General features: G+C 42.4%; 1 protein-coding gene across 1 annotated transcript in view; it reads left to right on the top strand.

Moving 5' to 3' along the window:
• Positions 1–23,957, top strand: part of RAD17 (RAD17 checkpoint clamp loader component) — a 278,159-nt gene that overhangs the window by 20,841 nt on the left and 233,361 nt on the right. Inside the window, exons 2-4 of the mRNA XM_069224406.1 lie at positions 12,345–12,445; positions 12,986–13,255; positions 14,598–14,675. Coding sequence (XP_069080507.1) covers positions 12,401–12,445; positions 12,986–13,255; positions 14,598–14,675 — 393 coding nt within the window. The 5' untranslated portion in view covers positions 12,345–12,400. The remainder of the gene's footprint in view (positions 1–12,344; positions 12,446–12,985; positions 13,256–14,597; positions 14,676–23,957) is intronic.

The raw sequence follows: 23,957 nt of genomic DNA on the forward strand, positions 1-23,957 counted from the left end.
CTCCTTGAGAAATCCTCCATCTTGTTTTGGAGGATTTAGCCCAATAGGAATAGGGATGTCCCCTCCAAACCCCCCCCTCCAAAGGGAGGAGGAACAAGGAGGGTGTAACCACCTTCAGGGACAGTAGCCATTGACTCCCCCCCCCCCCCCCCCCCCCCCAGCCCTAAATTCAGTATTTAGGAGCGACCCTGAACCCAGGATTTCAGATTCCTGATGACCTAACAAGAAGGAGGCCTGATGACCTGAAAACCCTGCAGAGAAGGAGACAACTGCTTTGGCCCCAGCCCTACCGGCCTGTCTCCAGATTCAAAGAACCTGCAACAGCGATGCATCCTGCGGGCCCATTGACCTTTGCCGACTCCGAGGACTGCCCTCCAATTCAAAAGGACCAAGAAACTCCCGTGGACAGTGGCTCTGTCCAAATCAACAAAGAAGAAATCATCTTTAAAGGGACTCCTTCCGCACTCCTGAAGCTTGAGTCCTAAACAATCTGCACTCGATGCCCCCGGCCTGTGTCCAGAGAAACCAACACTGCAGAGAGGACCCCCCAGGTGACTCCCACGATGTGTCCACCCTGAGACGACCTCCCTGCACCCCCACAAACGCCTGCAGAGAGAATCCAGAGGATCACCCTGACCGCGACTGCCCGGTAACAAAGAACCTGACGCCTGGAAGAAGCACTGCACCCGCAGCTCCCAGGCCCAAGAGGAACCAACTACCAGTGTAGGAGTGACCAGCAGGCGACCCTTATCTTTGCCCAGTCAGTAGCTAGCCCGAGAAGCCCCCCGTGCCCTGTCTGCATTGCCAGAGTGACCCCCGGGTCCCTCCATTGATTCCAATACAAAACCCAATGCCTGGTTTGCATACTGCACGCCGCCGCCCCTGTGCCGCTGAGGGTGTATTTTGTGTGCCTGTTTGGTACCCCCCAGTGCTCTACAAAACACTCCTGGTCTGCTCCCAGAGGACGCAGGTACTTACCTGCTAGCTGACTGGAACCTGAGCACCCCTAGTCTCCATATGCTCCTGTGTTATTTGGGCCCCTCTTTGACCTCTGCACCTGAACGGCCCGGTGTTGCTGGTGCTGGGTGTTTGGGCTTAACTTGAACCCCCAACAGTGTGCTGCTTATGCCCCGGAGACTGAACTTGTAAGTGCTTTACTTACCTGACAATCTAACCTTTACTTACCTCCCCAAGAACTGTTGATTTTTGCAGTGTCCACTTTTAAAATAGCTTATTGCCATTTTATGTCAAACTGTGTACATTACTGTTTTTATTCAAAGTCCAAGTACCTTACAATTTATGTACTTACTTGAAATCTGAATCTTGTGGTTCTAAAATAAATTAAGAAAAGAATATTTTTTCTATATAAAAACCTATTGGCCTGGAGTTAAGTCATTGAGTGTGCGTTCTAATTTATTGCCTGTGTGTCTACAACAAATGCTTAACACTACCCTCTGATAAGCCTAACTGCTCAACCACACTACCACAAATAGAGCATTAGAATGATCTATTATTGCCACTATCAACCTCTAAGGGGAACCACTGGACTCTGTGCACACTATCTCTCACTTTGAGATAATATATACAGAGCCAGCTTCCTACAGTCATAAAAGGAGTGATAGTCTATGTTAGGTGCATAAGTGTTGAGAATAGTAAGGGGCAGGCCATCCAATGTACCCTGTAGATATATATATATATATATATATCTCCCTTCCACATCCGCTTCACTATAGATATGTGTAAAAGGGACTCAGGCCCGATCCATGTCATTACTCTCCTTGCAAAGTAGGAGGAGAACACCTGACCCCGCCACTTTTTAGCCAACTTATGTGATTCCTCCTCTGTCATATGCATTTCCTGCAGACACGCTATACGCACCTTATGTCGCCTCAGGAAGGAGTGTACTCTATAACATGCAGTATAGATCTTCAGAACCCTGACATTCCATGTCAGTATATTAATCTCGTCGGCCCATGTTAAAAGTTCATATCCACCCCTCCCCCTGCGTCCCCTCCACCCCCCGCCCAAAAGGAGAAGGCAAGACAAGTCCCTACCGCACATCCCACACTCAACAATGCACTGCTGTTGTAAACATCAAACCTATGCAACCTTGCGTGAACTATAAACCCATGTACCCACCCCAGATAAACAGTAAAACAGACATATCAAAACATACTGTAGATCCATATATATGTTTACTGCCAGGACAACAGCCCAAACCCCAACACCCAAAAGCCCTACCACAACAGTGGAAGTGACCAGCCCCCGTCCCAACTACAGTATACACAGTGCATACCTACCAAACCAATCATAGTCTAGGAAAAGCATCCTCCCCAATCATAAAATACAAATGCATATGAAGCCCCTTTAAACCAACATCCTTAACATTTTCATTGCTCCCAGCTATGCGAGGCGTGCGCCTCAGGACGAAGCATATGACCACCGGCGGGTCTGCAAGAGCAGTATCCACCAAAGGCCAACAAATTCAAGAATCAACAGAAAGCATCTCAGCTCCCTCATCTGATGAGTCAGCAAGATCGATGGCCCGCTCAGGATCCTCCACCGCCATAGTACCATCCTGTTGAATTTCAGTTCAGCTGAATTATCACACCGCTGAACAGCGACCTGCATCGGGCCCTCGCCACGCCTCCTCTAGTCCATGCCGTCCACTCCAGAAGTACGAGCGAGCCAACTCCAGACTGCCCAGAACGACCCGGGCCAACCTTGTCCCACATCTCCAGCCATCTTCAGACCTCCTCAGGATGATAAAAAAAACTGCGACTTGCCTCCGGAAATAACCTTCAAACATATTGGATACAATAACATATATCTGATGTTCATGGTACGAGGCTTGTCCTTCACCTCCAAAAACCCCTTCCGGGAGGTCTGGACCTTATTCGTATAGTTTGGATAAATGGAGATTTAGCAATTTTCAAAGTCAGCCCTATCGGTCTCAGGGGCGGTCCGCAGGATACAGTCCCTATCTTTATAGTTCAGGAGGCACGCAATGATGGCCCTCGGTGGTGCTTCGGGCCGAGGAGGAGCAACCAGAGCCCTGTGAGCGTGCTCCACCACAAACAACTTGGCAGCCCCACTGGCTGCAATACATCTCTGATCCATTGCTCAACGAAACCTTCCACACGTTGCGAAAATCCAAGGAGGTGCATGTTGTTCCGTTGGGATCTACCCTCTGAGTCCTCCAACCTCACCTCTAATGTTTCAACAGTGGAAGTAACCTGAGCCATCTGTTTGCGCAGGGTGCCAACCTCCGTCGGCAAGTCCACAATATACCCCTCAGCCACCTTGACCTTATCAGAGACCTTGTGGAGATCAGCTTGAAGAGCCGTTTCTGTTTTCGCCTCCAGGGCCACTCTAGCGCCCTGTATGACAGCTAACAGTTCAGCGCGTGAGGGCTCTTCCGCAGTAGCCTGCACCACCAATGCCCCTCCAAACCCCCCCCAAACAAGTCTGTCGCTGCGGGGTAGGCGTAGTATATTGTTCCATTGTGTTCCCCTGTGACGGCATGGTCGGCCGATGCCGCCCCATCTCACCTCCACTGAGAGATAATAGGATGTATCACCACTGTACCTTACTCCAAGGAGAAGAAATAAAGCTAGTTTGAGCTGCAACAGCCGTAGAATAATGCAGATCAGTTGTCTAGCCCGCATATCCACAACAGGGGGGACCACTGAATGCCTACGTAGCTGCGCTGTCAATCCAGACCCAGCATGGGTCAGGTGCGCTCACTGCGCACAAGGTCATGATCCCAGACCTCCACACCACTGCAAAAGTCCAAAACAGCAGAAGACACTTCACCGTCTCAGTGCAGCTACCTGTCGAGTCCCAGACGTCGTCTCACACAGGAAAGCTCTGCCGTGCATTGTGCCACCCCAGGCCACTCCTCTGCAACCCTGATTGGGCCATGCGCCACTTCCACTCTGGCCCCCGCTCCTCACCGTCGAAGAGCAGGGCCGATCCTCATCATAGGGGCAAATATATCTGGCCCTGATATGTTACAAGGCGATCCGGAGATGGGGCCGAGGCCCCCCCCAGCCGCCTCTTCAAGATCGCGCAGTGAGGCAAGCCGAGACCACACGGCCACCCCGGCTCCTTGCATCCACCTTGCTCACATCAGGGATGGCGAACGGCCCTAGAGAACCCCTCTCCCCTGTGGAACACCAGGTGCCCGTTCTGGGCCCGGTCAAGTGGCAGCGCCCACCAGAGACAGCCGCCACAGACCCACCGCACCGACGTAAGTCCCGACTCCACACTCCAGCCGACCGGGGCTCCAATAATCACCAAAAGTGGGCACGTACTCGCTACAGCCGTTGGGGCACTGCTGCTCGCTATTTGGGGGGATGCCGCGACAGTCAGGCACCTCAGGATACCTGAAGGATTATGTTGGCACGGCGGAGTGCACTAGAGACGCGTCCCGCTGGCCATCTTGGTTGGCCACACCCCATCCTCCTCTCCAAGATTTAATACTTTGTTCTTATTCTCTATTCTGATTGAGTTGTACTACAGAAACAATTTTATGCTTTGACATGTTGCACCAAGTTAGTTGCTTTGACTCTTATGTAAAGCCTTATTGTGAAGGGATCCATTCCTTGAGGATTTGGTTCACATATTTATAATAAGTATGCTTTATAAATGGAACACATGCTTACTTTATTTCTTAAGTATTCAGGAATAACATTCCTGCATGAAATGTGTTTGGTGGTGGCTGTTTCCCTTTTTATCACGTTCTGAGGAAGTTTGCCTGAGTGGAGGGGGTTTAACGTTCTTTACTGAAATTAAATGAGTCCATTAAATATGGTGAATGCAGGCTAAATTCATTTCACACACAGCAACTCACTAGAAGGTTTCTGACTTACATTTTTCATGTTTTAACAACTTTATGTGTAATCTTTGTTGGGCTTACTTTTTAAGGCACTTGGACTAAAAGGTAGCCATATTTGACAACACTTGGGCGCAGGGTCTTGTTCAAAAGCTGAATGTTTCTATAGCAAAGTATGTATTCTTGGCAGTTCAGATGCAGGAAGGACCTTCTGTTTCCTTTTGGCTTTCTCACTCCAACAGTTCTATATTACAAATAACTTTATTGTGTCTGTTGAGCAAGTATTGGCCTTTGCTAAGAGCATTTTGAGGTCTTCAACACTTTAAAGGTCAAGCAATTACAGATCCCAAAAAAGCTAATCTAGCCTTCAGTATATCATTTCATAACCTCCAGCTCCTCTGCCCATTCTCCTCAGTGATGGAAACTAAAACTTGTTGAACTCCTAAACTGACTTGTTTCTCTTCTGCTTCCTGGATTTGGAACCTGCTTTCCACTTCACTACAAAAGCCAAGCTTAGGTTTGAATGGTTAGGCATGATTTAGGTTCCTTAGGATGGGGAAAAGTAACCAGTACTTAAATGTAGTGTCTCACTGAAAATTGCTGTACTTGGCGATGTGAAGGACACAACAGCTAATGGGGTACAAAGGAGAGAAAATTTTGAGTGACTCAATATTAGTGAGAAGTTATGTTCTTCTGCTGATTGTGGCACAGCCTCAAAATGACAGTAAATTCAAAGTGGGTCTAGTTGACTGGTATGAAACAGAGAGACTGTTGTTCCTGTGGTACAATTCATGCAGTTTTTCAAATTACAAATTAGTGTATCATCACTTAGTCTGATGCCGTCTGGTTAGGGAGTATACAACAATTGGTTGATCCCATAGTCATCCCTTCTTTGAATTGAATGGTGTAAGGCCACCCCTGTGTAAACAGTCAGGACATACTTTTATGTCGGCTAAATCAGTGTTGAAATGAATCGTAGGAAAAAAATATCCCAAATCATTAAAACAAATGATGAAGTATAATGTATGAATTAAACTTTTAAAATATTTATATTACCTCTAGGATTCAATTCTATGCACGAGATGTAATTTATTAATTTAAACTCATTTCAGTTCCATGCACGTTTTCCCTTTCACATCCTATGTACTCTAAAGCAGCATAAACAAGAAATTGAAGTTTTCCAGACTAAATCACTTCAAACATATCATTTTTGATGGCAGTCTGATTCTGTAGAGTTTCTGGTCAAGGTTTCAGTCTTTCCTCTCTGAAAACATTGAAAGCTAAATATTTATTCACAGTTGACAATCATATTAAATGTTTCCAGTAGCTGAATCTGTTGATATTTTCATACTCCAATTCCTTGCAAACTGTGATTTACTCTGTTATTGTGTGGTGTGAAAGCCAAAAGCAGCATGCCGTACTGCGTGAAAGCCAAAGATAACGTAAAAACCACCCTTTCACATCAGACTTCAACTGTGAATTTCTCTCTCCAGGTATTATTGAATCTTGCACAGGTAAAGTCATACAGAAGCAAAAGCCAAACATGGCCACCGTCATAATACAGTAATTGAATAGCATAGCACACACACTATCATGAGTTAAAAACAGCAAATCCCATGAGGGACCGCATCAAGGCATTTTCCTGGCATGTTAATCCTGAAATGGTCCCACCATTTACTCCGGATCTTGGTGTGTTTATTCGGGCAGCCCTGGGCCTCGTACACTGGTCTTTCCTTTTGCGCACACTAGTCAACCTCCTTCCGCCAGTGGGACAGCAGGGAGGGGAGGGTGACTTCCATCCTGGGCTATTTCTTGTTTTGCAACCATGGTAGCCACTCTGATCAACGCTTGGTTGGCCCTCATGCCCCGGCCCCATCCCCTCAAAGAACCCAAGGAGAAATGTTTTTTGGGACACCTCTACCTCCCGGCTCAACACTCGAGAAAGCATCCGGGCCACCTCTTTCCTGTACCTGATAATTAAGGGACATGTCCATATCAGATGGTAGATATCTGCTGGGGGAATCTGAAATATGTAGGGCTAGGAAGGAGAAGAGACTCCGTGTAGGTGGGTGGGGATGAGGTATGTATGGTGGAGGTAGTATGTTTGTATAAGCTGCAATTTACAGGAGTTAAAGTGCGTGGAGCTATCCTGCCATCCCTCCAGTCTTCCTCCTCAAAGGGTTAAACCCACTCCTCCAACTGGGTTCATAGCAATGTAAATGTGTCTGGGGTGTTGATGATCAGGGAGGGGTAGATTTGGGAAATTGTGCCCTTCCACAGAGCATCCATCAGGAGCTTGGCCTCCAAGGGACTAAATTCGAGGAGGTCCATGCCTGGAGAGATGTGCAACCCTCTGTCTCATGTAGCCAAGTCCTCTTCCACAGGGGAGTCTGCTTCAGCATTTTGTGAGGGCAATTCACAGCACTCCTCCATTCTACATTACATTTTTAGTCCCATGTGAAGGTAAATTCTTAGAGTGAAATAACAATTTTCCTGCTTGCTGTTCCCCTGTGCACTTCAGTAAGCTAGAAAAGGTGCTTATATGAGTATCCTTTGCACATTTATTACATATTTACTTATGTACACTTCTGTTGGTTACTTTTTTTGGACTGTTTATTGTATATTCACATAATAGCACCCACTTCCAACATCCATGAGAATCTGTTATTCAAAAAGGAGCTCAGGTATGAGTGTATTGGCACTGGCAAAGAAGCCTCTCCCCACTAGGAAGGGGAAATTTTGAAAGTGGTATGAAAGTGAGACCATTTTGGATGGCCGAGCGGCCAAGCAGGGATAATGGGAGAGAGGCCCACAATTTAATGTCCCTGGCCAGTCCCTCCAGCTGAGGGTAGCCTCATAAGCCAAAGCTCTGTTCTCTGTGTAATATACCTGTAATTATTTAAACTCATTCGGACGCACTTGCAGCTCCAGGGCCAATGGCATGACTGCTAGACACTGGGTGATGGGATATATGGAAGACTTGGCCGCATTCATACGAAGACCTGAGTAGATCCCAAATGTGTGTTTAGTATCTGCAGAGCTCGCGGGCCTGACCTCTAATGTTCTTTTGAACCTCCCTTATACCATAGAACTCCACTTTTTAATACTATAATTTGAGGTACATGTGGCAGGGATGGATCACAATTTGTACACGGTTCTGCCCTCATTGCTTGATTTTCATTCACTTCCCTAATTGCTTGTCTGCATGTATGTTAACATATATATACACAATGTTAGTGCATTTCAAAGAGCCTGGCTATACCTAAGAGTAACATATAGTATCTTTTGAATCACTTTGAATGCCGAAACGTTCCAGTCTTCAATGTGCAGCTCTAGTTTTGCTTGTGTAGCTGCTTTAGTGGTAACATCTTTTAAGTCCTCCAAAAGCGCCTGGAGATATATAGTGTCCCCCTGAGAATAAGGTACTTGTAAAAGAGAGGTATGTTAATGGGGCAGAGTAAAGAGACTTGTTGAACTTTTAGTTGTATTCTTTAGAAAAATAAACTGACAGTGCCCTCCACTTTGTCACTTTCTAGCTCGGCATGGATGGCTCTGTGCTAATCCTATGCTTAAAAACTTTCCTAGAAAAACAGACATTTGAGGTGAGCAGATTCAGAGTGTCACTGATGTTGTAGGGTGCTGTACATAGGAGCGGCTCTCCACTTAAACTTGGGAACTACCCAGAGTTCTCAACTTCAGTTTTTGCTTAATTTATGTGGCACGCTAAGCCGGAAAGGGTATGGTTTGATAAATATATAAATACACTTGAAAAAACAAAGGTTACAGGTACGTTATACTTAGGTTCTGAATATATTCTCACAAAACAGAGAAATTCAGCAGTTAGAGGTATTTGAAGTAACTATAACGCCCGCCCTAAGGTAACTGTTACTCAGACCCCCACCATGCACATTTATCTGATCAATAATTTTACTGCAATTGTTACGGTAACGTTATCAATTATGTTAGTGCTGTAATTTGTGGGGTAATGAGCAGTGCATGACGAGGACCCTAGTTATAGTTACCTTAGGACGCGAGTTATAGTTACTCAAAATAACTATAAGCATAGCTGCAGAAATTCTCTGGTTTTGTGCGGTTTTTCAGTGAATTTCTATGTTTATATTTTTTACGGAAAGTCATTTTAATCACAATACATTAATCTAACCACTGCTGCACTCAGCCTTTGGCTGTGTGCAGCAGAGGTTGACTGCAGGGCCCCTATAACGACCCAACCCTGCAGCATGCACGGCCTTTGCCCATGTGCCGCAGGGCCTGCCCTGTGGCCAGGCCCTGCGGCCAACCACTATAACCACCATACCCCTTTGACCGTACGCATCCGGTGTTGGCCACAGGTTCTGGCCACTCTATCCTGCACCACCCACGGCCAAATGTCTTGCACAGCAGATGTTGCCCTTGAGGCATGACCTGTGGCCGGGCCTTGCGGCCAACTCTCAGTAACCACCAGAGAGTTTTTAACTTTAATAATATAAATGATTTAGTTAGAATGATATATTTTAGGACAAATTGAAAAGAAAAATGTAATTGTCAAGTAAAAAGAGTAAGATCACCTTTCAGTATATACCTTAAATGCTCGAAGTTGAAAAGAAATTAAAATAGGCAAATGACCAGAGACACACTAAGACTGGAACCCTCAATCTTCAGTGCGAGGGTCAGAGGCTTTAACCACTAGTCCATAGGTGATTCCTTAGTGAATAGCGTCCAGACATAACTTTGAAATTCCCTGTGAATTGGCAGTTTGAAGCAGGGAAAAAATATGGTGACTCATGGTGCTCAAACAGTTTTCTACTGAGAGACCCTGTGGAGGTCCATGAGTTTAGTGAAAATCTTAGAATACTTTACAGTGAATGACCCAGAAGAGAAAGGAAAGATGTGGTAAATATTAAAAGAAGTCATCTAAAGCACCGTCATCCAGGAACCACCAGTGCATCTCAGACATATGCAGGAACTCATCCTGGTCAACCTTATAACCGAGTTAAACTTTTTTAGTTCCTACACAAAAAGAATCCTTCCCCAAATAACTGAAGGCAGTTCATCGCCAAACATTCATTTTCATAAGTGGCCATCTTCATAGCCTAGAATTGAATGAGGCAAATTAAGGAAAGGGAGTTTGCTTCCACGAGGAGGGTAATTAAAGGTACATTGCTGCCACATAAACTAATGGCGTACCAAGCACGCAGACACGCAAGGGAAATCAAAGACCGAAAAGGTGTTACTCAAATAACAAATGAAGAGAAGCTCTTCGCCTTCCATGCCTACTACGAACGCCTTCACACATCAGCGTATGCATCATACCTCAACTCCATCACACTCCCCAAACTGTTCTAACAGCACTCTTAACCTCTTGAAGAGCCTATCATAACGGCAGAGGTCTTGGGAAATGAAGACAGCCAAGGCATCTGGCCCTGATGGCTTTAAACTCTCCTTTACAAGAGGTTCACTATTTAACTCCTCCCTATACTCGCAGCACTTTTTATGAACTAACACTGATAAAGGCGCTTCGCAATCAGTGGCGAAGGCAAGAAGTTCTTTGCTAGTCAAACCAGGCAAACACAGAGCGAGTTGCTCATCATATTGCTCTATCTTGCTCATGAACATAGTTGTTAAGATTCTTGCCAGGGTATTTGCCAGTTGGTTGGACAAGCTGATGCTGAGCTTGATTCACTCAGACATGCTTCGTGCTCAACTGAACAACAAGTGATAAAACTAAAAATGCTCTGCACCTAATTGACATTGGCAGGAAGCAAAGAAGAGAGGTGGTCCTCCTGTTAAATGGCGAGAATGCATTCAGTATGGTGGGGTACGATATGATGTTTGCTGTGTTGAAAAAGTTCAGCCCAAGGAAAAGGTTCTTGGATTAGAGGGTTATACAACTGCCTCTGAGTGAGGATTAAGTTAAGTGGCTAAGCTTTAGCATACATACAGATAAGCGGGCATGCATCTGTTTCTCCTCTGCTACATGAGAACTGACTTACTTTGAAAAATCTCTCCAAACCCTCATGTCAGCCATGTAGATGGTTTCAAAGTGTATATTTTGCGTAATGCTCCAGCAAGTGATTCTAAGTAAAGTGGGAAAAGGGTCTGAATGTGAGTTCAGACACGAAAAAATTAGATCTTCCTGTGCATGAATAATTTTACACACCATGTTTCGTGTAAGGAGACATTCTCTACAAGATATCATTTACACAGTGCCTTATACGACCCTGTCTCAATATGATTGACTGCACGAAATCCAGTGCTTGTTGGATACTTTGCAGGGAAATAGGAACTTTCCTTAATATCCTTTGATCTTGCCATAAGCTTATAGTCTTCTGGGACAGGTACTTCCTTGCTATCTCCCACATTAGTGGTAAAGACGTTGATAACTTGTCGGAATTCTCTAAAGTAGGTAGACCTGGAGGCAATAATTATATTTTATGCTCCATTCAGGACAAGCCTATACCACATCTAGTGCTGGCTGCAGAACAGACCATTCTGTCATTATGGGGACGGAAAACCACACAGACATGAGTTCTGGCTCCAAAGGATATGTATGTTGTTCGTGCTTAAAAAGATTGCATATGACTTAGCTAGGAAATCCCATCAGTTCCACAGACTTTGGAACCAAGATCTGACATACCTCAGTTAATTAATAACGATTATAGAAACGTAACGTCCCCTAACACTGAGAGTCTGTTGCACCATACTGGATTTCAGAGCTTTAGACCAATTCAGTTACCAAGATTAGGCCTTCAGTCTGTGGTAGCTCAAGATGGTAGCTCTGGTTGGAGGGTGGGGCAAAGGAGCCGGAAGGGGCAGTTGTTCAGGGTTTTTTTTTTTTTTAGGCAGGGAGTCGTTTGGGAGCGGGGCTCTAGGTGACTGTGCCCACCTTTATTGTTTTGTACATATTGCATATCTTAATTGTTATACAGCAAAACGTGGAATCTACAGCAACAGAGAGTCCAAAGATACTGGGCCAACAGATTTGTAGTCTGCATTGATTATTGCAAGGGGATAATTTTGCAAAAGAGATTAGAGATCTTGCTTGTATATTGAGTAATGGGTGCCAAACAAGTAAGTGACTCATCTTTTTCAAAGTTTTTTCAGTTCGATTTCCAGTTGGTTTCTCTCCCAAAGATAGGTTAAGTGTACTGTATCTTGAAATACCATAACCTTTTGGTTTGTTTCTCTTTGCATTGAAGCCTCATTGACTTCATCCAGGGTACCAATAAGGAGAGTAATTTTTCTGAGAAAGAATAAGGCATTTAGACGACCTACTTACGGAATAAGTACAATAAGCTCTTTCTGTAACATTCCTTTTGGTGGGAAACTAGAAATTATTTTGCAAGTATCTTGCACGTAAGGAAGTGGTATTTCATTATGTGAAAGCAGAATAGAGGCTGACTGCCTCCTCTGGGATGCATGTATTTTTATTTGGATCTTTTCAGTTTCTTATTCTGTTGCTGTGTGGGCAAATGTATTTTAATATTTTGTTTTAATTTGATCTTTTTAGCGCAATTCTTTTTATGTGTTCATGTGGCACGGTGCGGATGGGAATTCCTAAAGCTGATGATGTCAAAAACTTCTTACAGCAGAAAGATAGTGTCTGCTAAGGTCAGTAATTTAGATTCACTTGTCTTTTCTAATATAAGTTTATTGTCTTTTCCTTCTTAATGCAGTTCAGACATCTTAATGTACAAGTAATTCATAGAAGATACATAAACTCTACAAGCACAGAACATTAATAGAGCTTCTTCAGTGTAGATTATTGTGTTGTGTCAGCTAGTGAATTTTAACTCATTCTTCACCATCACATTTAGGTTGGTTCTTGAAATATACAGAAGCAAATAGCACTTACATTTCTTGTATACGTTTTGCACTAGAGGCATATTAGGATGCCGAGCTTTCAGTTTGCTCCTGGTGGGTCAGTATTACAACAAGTAAGTATCTTGTGGGCATAACAAAGTCCGCACTAAAAGTTTATGATCAAATTAAGTCATCCAGTTTGCCATGCTTCCCCCCCTAATTTTAGATATGCATTTTCTGCATTTGCCAATTCTTTCTATCTCATCATTCATATGTTTTAAAACAGAATTTATTCAACATTCTGTAACTTTTGTAAGTTATGCTCCTTTCTTTTTGTGTGTAATACAGATCACAGACTGGGTAGAACCATCATTTGAGGATTTATTTGGAAATACAGTCCTCACTTCGGCTCCTCCAAGATCTAAGCCATCCGAAGGGATAAAGAAACACTACAGGAGTAAAGACAAGCCCTCTTTACACACCAGCTTCCAGAGCAAGTCGTTGCACAAAAAGAGAGCAAAGCCATTCTCTGTAGAGCGACTTGGTGAACCGTCTAAACAACCAGCAGGTGAATCTTGCAATGATCCATGGATCGATAAATACAAGCCTGAAACACAGGTTGGTAAGCGGTTGAATCTGAATTGTTGCTGCTTAGTATAGCATAAGTGTGCTTTACTCTTCATTGTGCTAGCACATTTGATGTGAATTATTCTGCTCTTTAAATCTGGCATGTCTTAAATGAAGGTAATTGGACATGGGTAGTAATGTAATGAGTAATTTCACAGCCTGTCCCGCTTGCTGTTTATTTTTCTTTGCTTGAGCCCAAGGAACCAATTCACTTGTTCGAACAGACAACGTGACAATTTGACATACAAAGAACCTTATAGAGAATTGCCCTACACAACTTCCAAATCCTCTCTATGATGCCTTATTTTTTGCAAGTAATTTATTTTTGCGAATCCCATCTTATCAAGTTGTCTCGTTACGATGGGTTAGCTGTGCTTTATTTAAGGATTCCTGGCATCTTTTCCTGGATCTAACAGCAATGCATGTTTCTGCAGCAATGCAGTTTCATATGCAGGTTTTCTTTTTTGCACAAAGCACCCATCTGTAGCTAACCATCTGTGTTTTTTGTCACCATACAACATCCTTTGTGTCTTCCCAGCCATAACTTTGTCGTTTGAAATATGGTGCGTAGAGGAAACTTACCACGTTCTGTTTTTCAAAGTTTGCTCTTTTGTAGATTCTGGTTTTAAAGAACATGCATGTATTTAATTTAATTTGTGTTTTCTAAAGTCAAATTAGGGGTCAAGGATTAGGAGCAGAGCAGCTTGCTGAGCTCTGTACTGCCTGCCTTTCTGTGGAGGTTTGACACATCTCCATCGTCATTGTCTCGTTGCTCCACCTGGGTTGAGTAACCGGCTCAGGAAACAGCAGCCCCGTGTCTGGGAGGCAGCAGCTGCCAAATGAAGGGCTTCTGGTCTCTGAGTGTGGTTCCTGAAGGCCAGCATCCAGTCAGTGTGTAGCAAGACTGTGACCCATACTGCCAATACCTCATATACAGAGCTAAAGTGTGAATTTCCAGAGTCTCCTTGCTCAGTCTGGGCAGGGGTGAGTGCCTCAGTGGCAACATGTAACTGGGGTATTGAGGAATGCTAAGGGGATTTGCTTATCAAAGCCTTGCTTTCTCCTTTGTTACAGTCAACATCCAAGGCAGTGCTGCTCAAAAATGCTGAACAGTGTGATGGTAAAGAGATGTGCAAATAAATAAATAATAAATAATAAAAAAAGTACTTCAGCTCTTATACCATATTTGATATGTGAAGATGTTGTACTTTTCCACATGCTTTTGAATATTCAAGATCACTAAGGGGAAAGTGCTTCCAGTTCAAAGATGATCATCTGAAATGACCAGGATCTGAGTAAACTGTATTATTAATCAACAACTTTGTGATGACAGGCTGAACTTGCTGTACACAAGAAGAAAATTGAAGAGGTGGAAAGATGGTTAAAAGCTCACATTGCGGAAAAGAAGCAGGTATGCTGTACAGTAATTGTAATGGAAAGTCATTTATTTAGTAAAATTACTGAAAATTGAACGGTACTAGAGTTGGTTTAAATAAAACAATTTACTGAACCTGGAAGTGATGATAGGGTGGGAAAGTCCATATTTAAGAAGTTTGGCATTCTTTCAGCTTTAGTATTGGCAGGATTCATATAAACACCCCCATTTTCTGGGACTTTAATGAAGTTTCAGTTAATTGCTCTGTAGATTATGGAATTTTACATCATTGTCTAATACCAACTGTCTGTGAAAGTCAAACATTTTACATACTTCACTAGTTCAGGTATGACCTTTCTCAGTTTAGTTTTTGGCTTCCTACTTTGTGTTCACTTTTTAAACATGCGCTATGGACACACACATTCTTTTGTTTGATGCTTACTATTAAGTATATGATGTGAGTTTGCAAGTCACCTCGGAGATCCTGTCCTTTTAACCTAAGATTTCTCTCCTTGTACAACACTGTGATAATAGAAAATACAGCTTTTCCTGAAACTGATTCTGGAATAGAGGAGTGATCTTCAATGGGCTACTTTACTGCTGCATTTCAGTAAAACATTGCTCCTCTGCCTTTTGTTTTTAATAGTAAACACCTTGCTTCGATAGTCAGTGAACAAAACTTGCATTATGTCATAATTGGAGGTGGGGGGGTGACTAGATAGCAAAGCCCTTCACAGAAAGAAATGTTTTATTTGCTTCTAGCCAGCAAATAAAACAGTTTCCTTCAGTCATACACACCATCTCAGTTTGAACTTTGGTTTTGGTCTTACTTTCCACTATGGAGTGTTTTTTTCATATATTTGCTTAAATTTGATGCTAAGTTTATTTTCTTCCCTCCAGAAAAAGGTTATATTTTCCCTTTTGTATGTATAATTTCTTCGGGTGACATTTTGGGGAAGCATTTCAGTCACCTGGGTTTTTTATGTTTCTAAAAGCACAAGTACAGAGGGTTCTGGAGTGCTGTGTATGTATGTGGTGGTCTTATACCTCAAGCCTAACCAAAGGGTAGTGGGGAGCCATACAGGGTCAAAGACGAGCATGAAGTCAACAAGTGATGGAATCGGTAGCTGGTTTGTGGACTGTTAATGCATTGTGATGTAGTGTTATTTAAAGACGTGATTTCAACTGTTTTCTAAATTGTCACATCTTTGAGGCAGTCCTGATGAATGTTCCAGATTCTGCGTCACTTCCTAGCATGCAGCCTGATGGTGTTCTGGCTGCAGGTGTGCCAAGACCCAACAGAGATGGTGAAATTGTCTGCAAGATTAGTGCGGCTGCTAGTCTTGATGGCTCTGTAAGTGAGGCTGCTGGGTTAATGGAGGAAGGGAATCAAGGGGAGTTCCATCACGATGGGGCTGATGCAATCACATTTTTTCAGGCCCAACATGTAAAATAATATAGTTTAGTTTTTGTTATAGTGAAAGTTGTAATGTTCTGTGCTACTTGGCTTACATTAGTGTTCAAAAGTATTCAAATACATTGAAAAATAATTGTGATTGGTTTTGTCTAGCTTCCTTAACGAACATATTTCAGGTTCTCTACAGAGTGCTGTCGGGACAGTTTTTTTTTCCCAGAGTTTGAGAGAGACAATAGAAAAGGCACAAGCTGAGTTTTTTTTTAGAACATTTACAATTTAGGATCTAGTATTATGTGCAGGTGTCATTTCTTTCTGAAAACAGGTAGTAAATTAAAGTTAGGTTTGAGCAGTGCTTTGACTTTCCTCTGCAGCTTGTGATTGGTTCAAAGTGTCTTCCTTTGCAGATCAGATTAACATCTTTATTCTAGCCATTATACAAAAAATAAGCAGTTTGGGGAGCCCTACCAGAATGATTTTCCATTAGTTAAGGCAATAGAGAGCAAGAGATTGTACACCAGTCGAAAAATTGAGAGGGACAGTTTTTGCCTGTGCAATTTATTCTTTATTGATGGAGTTGCAAGCATGACTTTTCAATGATGGGGAGTGTAAAGTTTGACTTGGAGGACATGGTCCTGGGCATGGAACTGAATGTTATCCTGTCTTTGGGTAATTTGCCCTTGCCATCCAGCATATATGTTTTATCTGAAGAGGAGGATGATGCTAAGCTTCTTCATTTTAGAGACAGTGAGGCTTTATCAAACTTGTTATTGATTTTTTTTGTGTGTTTATTTTTAATTGTGCTGAGTTAACAAAAAGTATTGTAGAATTTCCTCTGTGTACATTTCATTAGCAGCAAAAAAAAGTATGAGCTTCTCGTTTTAGACATACATATTTCTGATAAAACATTTACAGAACTACTGCTGGTTCTCTTTGGTTTATGAGTGTAATAGATTACCTATAGCTCTGACAGGCCATCGTGATCAGTCCAGCTCTTTTCTTTTCGTCCCTGGTGCGTTTTTGTATGAATGGTAACAGATCCCATGGAGGGACATAAAGTATGTTACAAAACCTGCATATTCATCAGGTATCTTATGTAGTTCCGCCTGCGATCATTAAAGTGTTTGGATCCCTCTGTTCCAAGGTATTCTTCATTCTTTGTTACATTTTTCTCTGTGCTTCCATAACTTTCAATTAAAATTCTGTCATCTTATTTTAGTGACTTTGTGTACAGCATCTCTTTGCTGTTTTTCTCAACTTTTGTTTAACTATCATATGCAAAAGGCACTTTTCAGCTTAGTGACTTATGCATATCTGCCCTCATTTTTATATAACTGGAGGCTAGGGTATTTCCATGTAATTGCTATTAGTGGCTTTGCTATTGCGAAAGCAAGGTCTATTAATCTGTTAGTCATCTTCGATTTCTTAGGACAAAAGAACAAACCTAAAAGGCAACTGAATGGCTTTATCAAATTTGATCTCTAAGTGGGCTCAGTAAGCTGTTTCATGAGATCCTTCCAAAAGCCTTATATCATGTGGCAGGACCATGTTGAGTGGAAGAACTTGCTTTATATCTCGGTAAGGACTGTTACAGTCCTGAATCGTTTTTATTTCATTTTCTGGGATTCAAGTTCTGTGTGTATTATTAAATTGTGGCAAACTGAAGCGTGCATTCCTGAGTGCTTTTACTATATAACTCAGAATTAGGCCTCAGTCCACACCACTGATCATCTTTACCCATATCTGCTAGCCATTTTTCCCTAAGTTCCTCAAAGTAGCACTTTGACCTCTGTATGAATGCACAATATAACAGGTATACACAGCACAACAGGTTTATCAATTTCTTTTCCCCCTGCTAGTGATGAGTTTTTTTCTCTTTTATTGGTTAATACTCTGTCACTCTGTTTGCCATTCCTGCAGTCCGGTGATGACTAAGTTGGAGATGTGCATATAGTAAACCTATATTCATAATTCAGTTGCAAAAAGAATAATGATATTAGCATATGGATCAGTGATATGATGCACAACACAGTCTTAATTTTCTTTTGCAGCTATTATTTCCTAATACATTTTTTATCAGCCTCCTATGTAAGACAGGCTGAGTGGGTTTCTGTTACTGGGTGTCTTCTTTCGGAGTGTACGAATATTGCTCTTATGGGGAGTAAAAATGCATTCTACACTTCCCTATCAATAAGGACACTACAAATGTTGCTCTTATTTTAAAATAGTGATTGGAAAACTTGGAACAGGATAGAGCCTTTGATACCACTGCAACCAGAACATAAACCAGAACATAAACTGGCAGAAGTCAAGGTTGCATCAAAAGCAGCCAGTCTTAGCTCACCCCAAATTTTACAATCTGTGAAAAGTATTGCTAAGTGGGCATTTTTTGGGGTTTCTTTGCCAGGAAATGTACACACTCATTCAAAGTTTTATAATTCTTGGGTTTTCATAAAGATATTTTAAGCCAACCTCATTTTTCTGAAACTAATTCTCTGGGGCTGCGCTGCATACTGCTTGTTGCTGCTGTTTAATTGCATATTGCACTTTCCGGGAAAGCTCCAGCGCTTTCCTAGTTTTGGGACTTAATAAAAAAAAGCCCACATTTCTTATTGGTTGTCCATGCCCTGGCACTCGCTCACACAAATACAAGCTGGGTTGGGTGACACAGAAGTCAGTGACTCATCGGAGTGCTATTACTGAGTGGATGGTGCCTTCAACCTTGGTACTTTCATCTCAAAATGAGTGCTGCTCCTGTGTTTTGGAGTTATGTATAGCTGAGGAAATATATTTCTTCTACTCTTTGTATGACAGTTTTCACTTGATAGTTGCTTTCACACCCCCAGATTATGACTTAATGCAACCTTTGTTTACTGACTACTTAAGTGAGGTGGTTACGGCAACAATACAATTCTAAAACTATGTTGGCACTTAAAAACTTAAAACAATGCTCCTCTTACTTCATATTGACTGCATACTGGAAGTAAGAGTTGTAGTCCTGGGTGAACTGTACAGGGTTATTTTCAAAAGAAGTCCAGACACTACCTAAAAAAATAACAAGCTGCAGACTTTGGAGCAATTAATAAAGTAGAAGTTCAAGTCCACAGTGTTGACCCTTGGTATTCCTAAATAAAAATAGTCATCACTAAAAACCTTCCTGACTCAAGGCCAATAAGCAACAGTTAATGGAAGAGACAATGTTGATCTCCGCTTCCCTGGACCCTTCAAAGTAATAACCATCTTTAATTGTGTTGCAGCCAGTTGCTAGCTCTTCATTAGCCTGTTGGTTGATTAATAGTATACCCTACCGGATAGCCAGATAAACTTTGTCTTATTAAATGTGATGTTATAAATGATGTGATACATGTGGTACATGTTCAGCTGGTCGTTAACCGTCATTCCCTTAAATCTGTGTACACATGTCTGCTAATACAGATAGTCCGAGAACACACCATCATGACCTAGCTACTTATATCACTTGTTGACTTTATGCCTGTCTTTGACTTTATATAGCTCTGCACTGCCTTTTGTCTAGGTTTGTGCAATAGAAGTACCATGTACCCAGGGGCACTGGCAATTGTGCGATTGTGCATCTGTGGCGTTTTTCCTATAATTGTAGATTTGCAGCATTTGCCACATAATCTGTCATCTGCTGCACAATCTGCAGATTTTTTTGAAAAAAATAATTTTGTTTCTAGCTCACATGGTTCGAAAGTTGCTAAAAATGCAGTGATAAGTGTTGCCGCAGAGTAAAACGTCTTTGACTAGTCACCTTTCTGTTCTTTCTTGCTATATTTGAGTGTTAAGCTGGTGCTAATGATGTGCAACCAATGCCCAGACTCTGTTACCAAGGGTAAAAATGACAAAATAATTCAGGAATACTATCACAAAATGTGCTGTACTTTGCCTTTTCTTGTCGCATAATTTACTCAACCCTGCCACACAATTTGACCCTCCTCTTGCAGATAATTTCAGTGGCCCTGAATATACCTACATGAGTACATCTTCGTAATTCTTAAACTGTCATATGTACAATTACCAACATTGTTTTTTATCAGTTCTTTCACATTTTACTTTATTAGGTAAACTATTCCATTGTTTTCACATTGTTGTAGCTTGTTGCATTTTGGGCTATTTTGCCTTTATTGAGAAGTGAAAAATATATGCTGTCAGTTTACTCAAAAAGAATGAAATGAGTGTTTGATTTTAAGATGTGAAAAACTTTCTGACTTTGTCTTTCAGGGTGTTTGGTCAAACTTCTCATGCTTTTCTTGCTAGTTTGGCATATGTCTGAAATGACTCAGGTCGGATCCCAAGCACTTCTTGGGCCTCAGTAAAAAATATAAACATATTCCCTGGGTGAAAATCCCTTAGGGTAAGGCATCTCCTCGCCCTCCAACGAGATAGTGACGTATCTCAAATGACACGTTTGAATGGGTTCAGGCTCCATAATTCTAAGTCTTAAGAAACACAACTTTCCTGAGGCCTCTTGTTACTGTGGTTTCTCGGGCCATCCATGATTTCTTCACAGTATATGTGTATTGAGATAATGTATGTCCTCTGCTTATGAGTAGCTCTAACAGCAATTCATCCTTGAGTAATGCACTCAACGGTCTTTTCTTCTACTTAACTTCTTCTGCACACCATTGTGCTGTGTGCTGTAATTGAGATGCAGTTTAATAAGAGTACTACATCCACTAACCATAAACCCTGTTCTTCTGGTCCAGTTTCAGCATACTCGGGCCCACCCTATTTTTTATCCAAGCCTTTATCCTGGATACAATAAGTTTATCTAATTACTTATATGTGGAAGACAGAATGGGGCACACGAAGTTCTGTATTGTATGCAGGCAAGAAAGACACAGCAGTTCTACCTAGTATGGAAAATGGGAGAATGTTCTAAAACCATACCGAGGACTTGCCCTCAAATCACCTTATACATGATGTATGTGTATTGCTTCTTGAGTGTGTTTGCCACCAGGCCAGCCTAACCAGTTTTGTCAAATACACTCATCCAGCACTCCTTGTCACCCATCTGTCAGCCTGCAGTATCATTTAAACCCCATCTATCTGTATACAAGTTTCTAGGCCTTTATTTTGTTACCCTGGTTGGGCCAAGCTGTCTCTTTTTGGTCTTGGTATTCCTCCAGACAAAATTCCTGTTTCTGCTGGGGCCACAGTTTGCTACGCCAGTTAGATTTGCCCCCCTCCTGTCTCCAGCCTGTCCCAAAGTACCTCAGGGCTAATGACAAAGAGCACTTTTACATCATGAATTATTTCAAATTCATAAACCTAAGTTGCTGTTTTACTGGTTCAAAAGATTTTTCTGAGCTTTTGTACTTTTTAAATATTCTGGTTGTGCAGTTCTCGTATTTCAGGCGTTCCTTGCTTGTTGAGAGACAATGTCCCTGTCCAGTAAATATGGATTTTGTCTGTGATAGACCTGGGACGTATGTTGGCAAGTAGAGATGGGATGATGGCTATGTGCCCTCACAACAGTAGAGCAGTTTGAAAGTCCAGTGGGCTTGAGAGAATCTGTGATTTAATTCTGCAGGAAGTGATTGAGGGCATGTCCCTTCGCTTTTTCCGGAAACCTACTAATCTGAGGTTTCTTCAATAAAAGCCCCCTTCAGCATCCTCCAATCTGTGCTAAAGCTCCTGGGCAGGATCATTTTTGAAGGTATGCTCTCAGGGAAATTGTATCTATCTTATTTTAATATAGTGGCAAGGGCTTGGGCCCCTGAAGTATCATCTGAGTTTCCATGTTCTGCAGGTCTTCCTGGCCTCCACGGACCTGCCATTTCTTGATCCTACTGGGTGTTAATGTACTATAATCTGGTGATATCCTGATCGCTTCATCTTTTCCTATAATCAGGGTTCCGACCATCTCCGGCAACAGGGAGGGCTGCACTGTGCACCACTCGATCTGGGTTACAATGAGTCTCACAGCAGGAGGATAAATACTATAGCATCTGGTCAGCAGAGAAAAGTTGATCTGGTCCAGAGAAGCTTGGTTTGTTATGTAGGTGAATTTAATTTGCTCCCTGAAAAGGGGCTCTCACAGGATGATTTAATTTTCAGACCGGCTTTCTCTGTAGAATTGTGAGGTTATATAAGGCCAGGGTACTGGCCAACACTAGTGGGCAGGCAGCTTTGCTTTATTCTCCCTCTAATTCAGAGTCCCTTGGAATAAACAGAGTCTTAATAGGGACAGTGGAGGAGCCAGACAAAGGGCCTCACCCATATTACGAGACTGCTCAACATTTTCCTTCCTTTAATGACTTCAGACTGTAATTGGCGACTCCAGTCATTCTTTTCCTGTGCTGCTGGCTATCACCTCACAGTAGTTGCATTCTGTGGAGCTCTGTCTGGCTAGCAGCCCACATTCCCCACATTTCCCAGTTCAGATTCGGGTGAATTTCATTTTTTTTTTTTGCTCAAGAGGCCCATGAAAACCGATAACATCTGTGTTTCATTTTTAGCGGCATCTGCAAATTTGAACATTATTTAAACTATCTTGCTTTAGCTTCAGGGATTAATAGCTTGCTCATATGCCAGTCTGCATATGTACTGCTTTATTTCACCAATGCCAGGCTATGTCATGTGCAGTAAAACCAGTGTGCGTGTGTGTGAGATCTGTTCTGACCTCTGGATCTAGCAGATAGAAGGGTGTCCACTATATACTGACATGAAAGTCTTTATTTCACTGATCTCCTGTGAAAACTGAAGATAAGAAGAATAAGGTGAATATTGGTGAACACCTCTACAGACCTGTGTAAAGTCAGTTGAATTGCCTTAGTTCTGCCAGTCAGAAAGGTGTTTATCCATCTGAGTGCCATGACCTTGAACGAATAGTTTTCCAAGAAATATAGAAGAGTAGTATAGTCAAAGGCAGTTAAACACATCTGGATCTAAAATGATCACCGCTCTGACACCACTTCATCCGCTATCATCCTTAAATCATCTGTAGCAGATGTAACTACTGTCCTTATGCTGAAATGAGATTAGAAGCCTCGGTTTGCACCTTTTAATAGATCTGAACTTTCTACATAATATAGGATCTCTGATGTAAGAGTTATTTTTCAGGTAACTTCTCATCATAAAGAATTAAAGAAGTTTAGTCTAGGCACCGTTTCTTTTTTGCTAAATCATACAATTTTTTACTTAAGATCCTTAGGAACTTATTAGAACATTGGAATGTTCAGCACCCCATTGGAGACAATGGAGTAGCTCTGCTTGTAATGGCTGGTAGAAGCTCGGAGCTCCAACATTCCAAAGTGTGTCTTTCACAGCTGTTGTTGTGAACCAAGGCCTCATGGAGCCCGAGGGGATTTTAACCCCCTTGGGCTCTGTGAGGCCTTTTATTTACTTATTAGAACATTCTACCCTCTAGGGGTGGAATGTTCTAATAGCCCTATAGATGGCAGTAGTTGGGCTACACCGGCCATTAAAAGCCCCACTCCCTTGTTAAAGGCCCTCGCTTTCCGGCTCGGGCCTTTAACACTGGAGTGGGCCTTTAATGGCCGGTATAGCCCGCTACGGCACGCTACAAGGGTATATAAGACCATTGGAATGTTTAGAGCTTCATTGAAGACAATGGAGTGGCTCCTGGCTTATAATTGCTGGTGTTAGCCCAGCGCTCCAACATTCCAATGTTTGTCTTCATGTTTCTCCCTCTTAAATGTAGAACATTCTACCCTTAGTGGGTTGTATGTTCTAATAGCCTTATAGTCCTTCTGCCTCAGGCTATACCAATTATTTAAGGCCATAACCCTTGTTATAGGGCTTCACCTGAGGACTGGGCCTATAACTCAGGTTCAGGGCCTTTAACAGTGGGTGTAGCCCTTGGCAGCGGGCTATAATGCTATAGTGTATCATTAGAGCTGTAGCGATAGATTCCTTAG

The sequence above is a fragment of the Pleurodeles waltl genome, chromosome 1_1 (genome assembly GCF_031143425.1).
Source record: "Pleurodeles waltl isolate 20211129_DDA chromosome 1_1, aPleWal1.hap1.20221129, whole genome shotgun sequence".
In the NCBI taxonomy this organism is placed as follows: Eukaryota; Metazoa; Chordata; class Amphibia; order Caudata; family Salamandridae; genus Pleurodeles; species Pleurodeles waltl.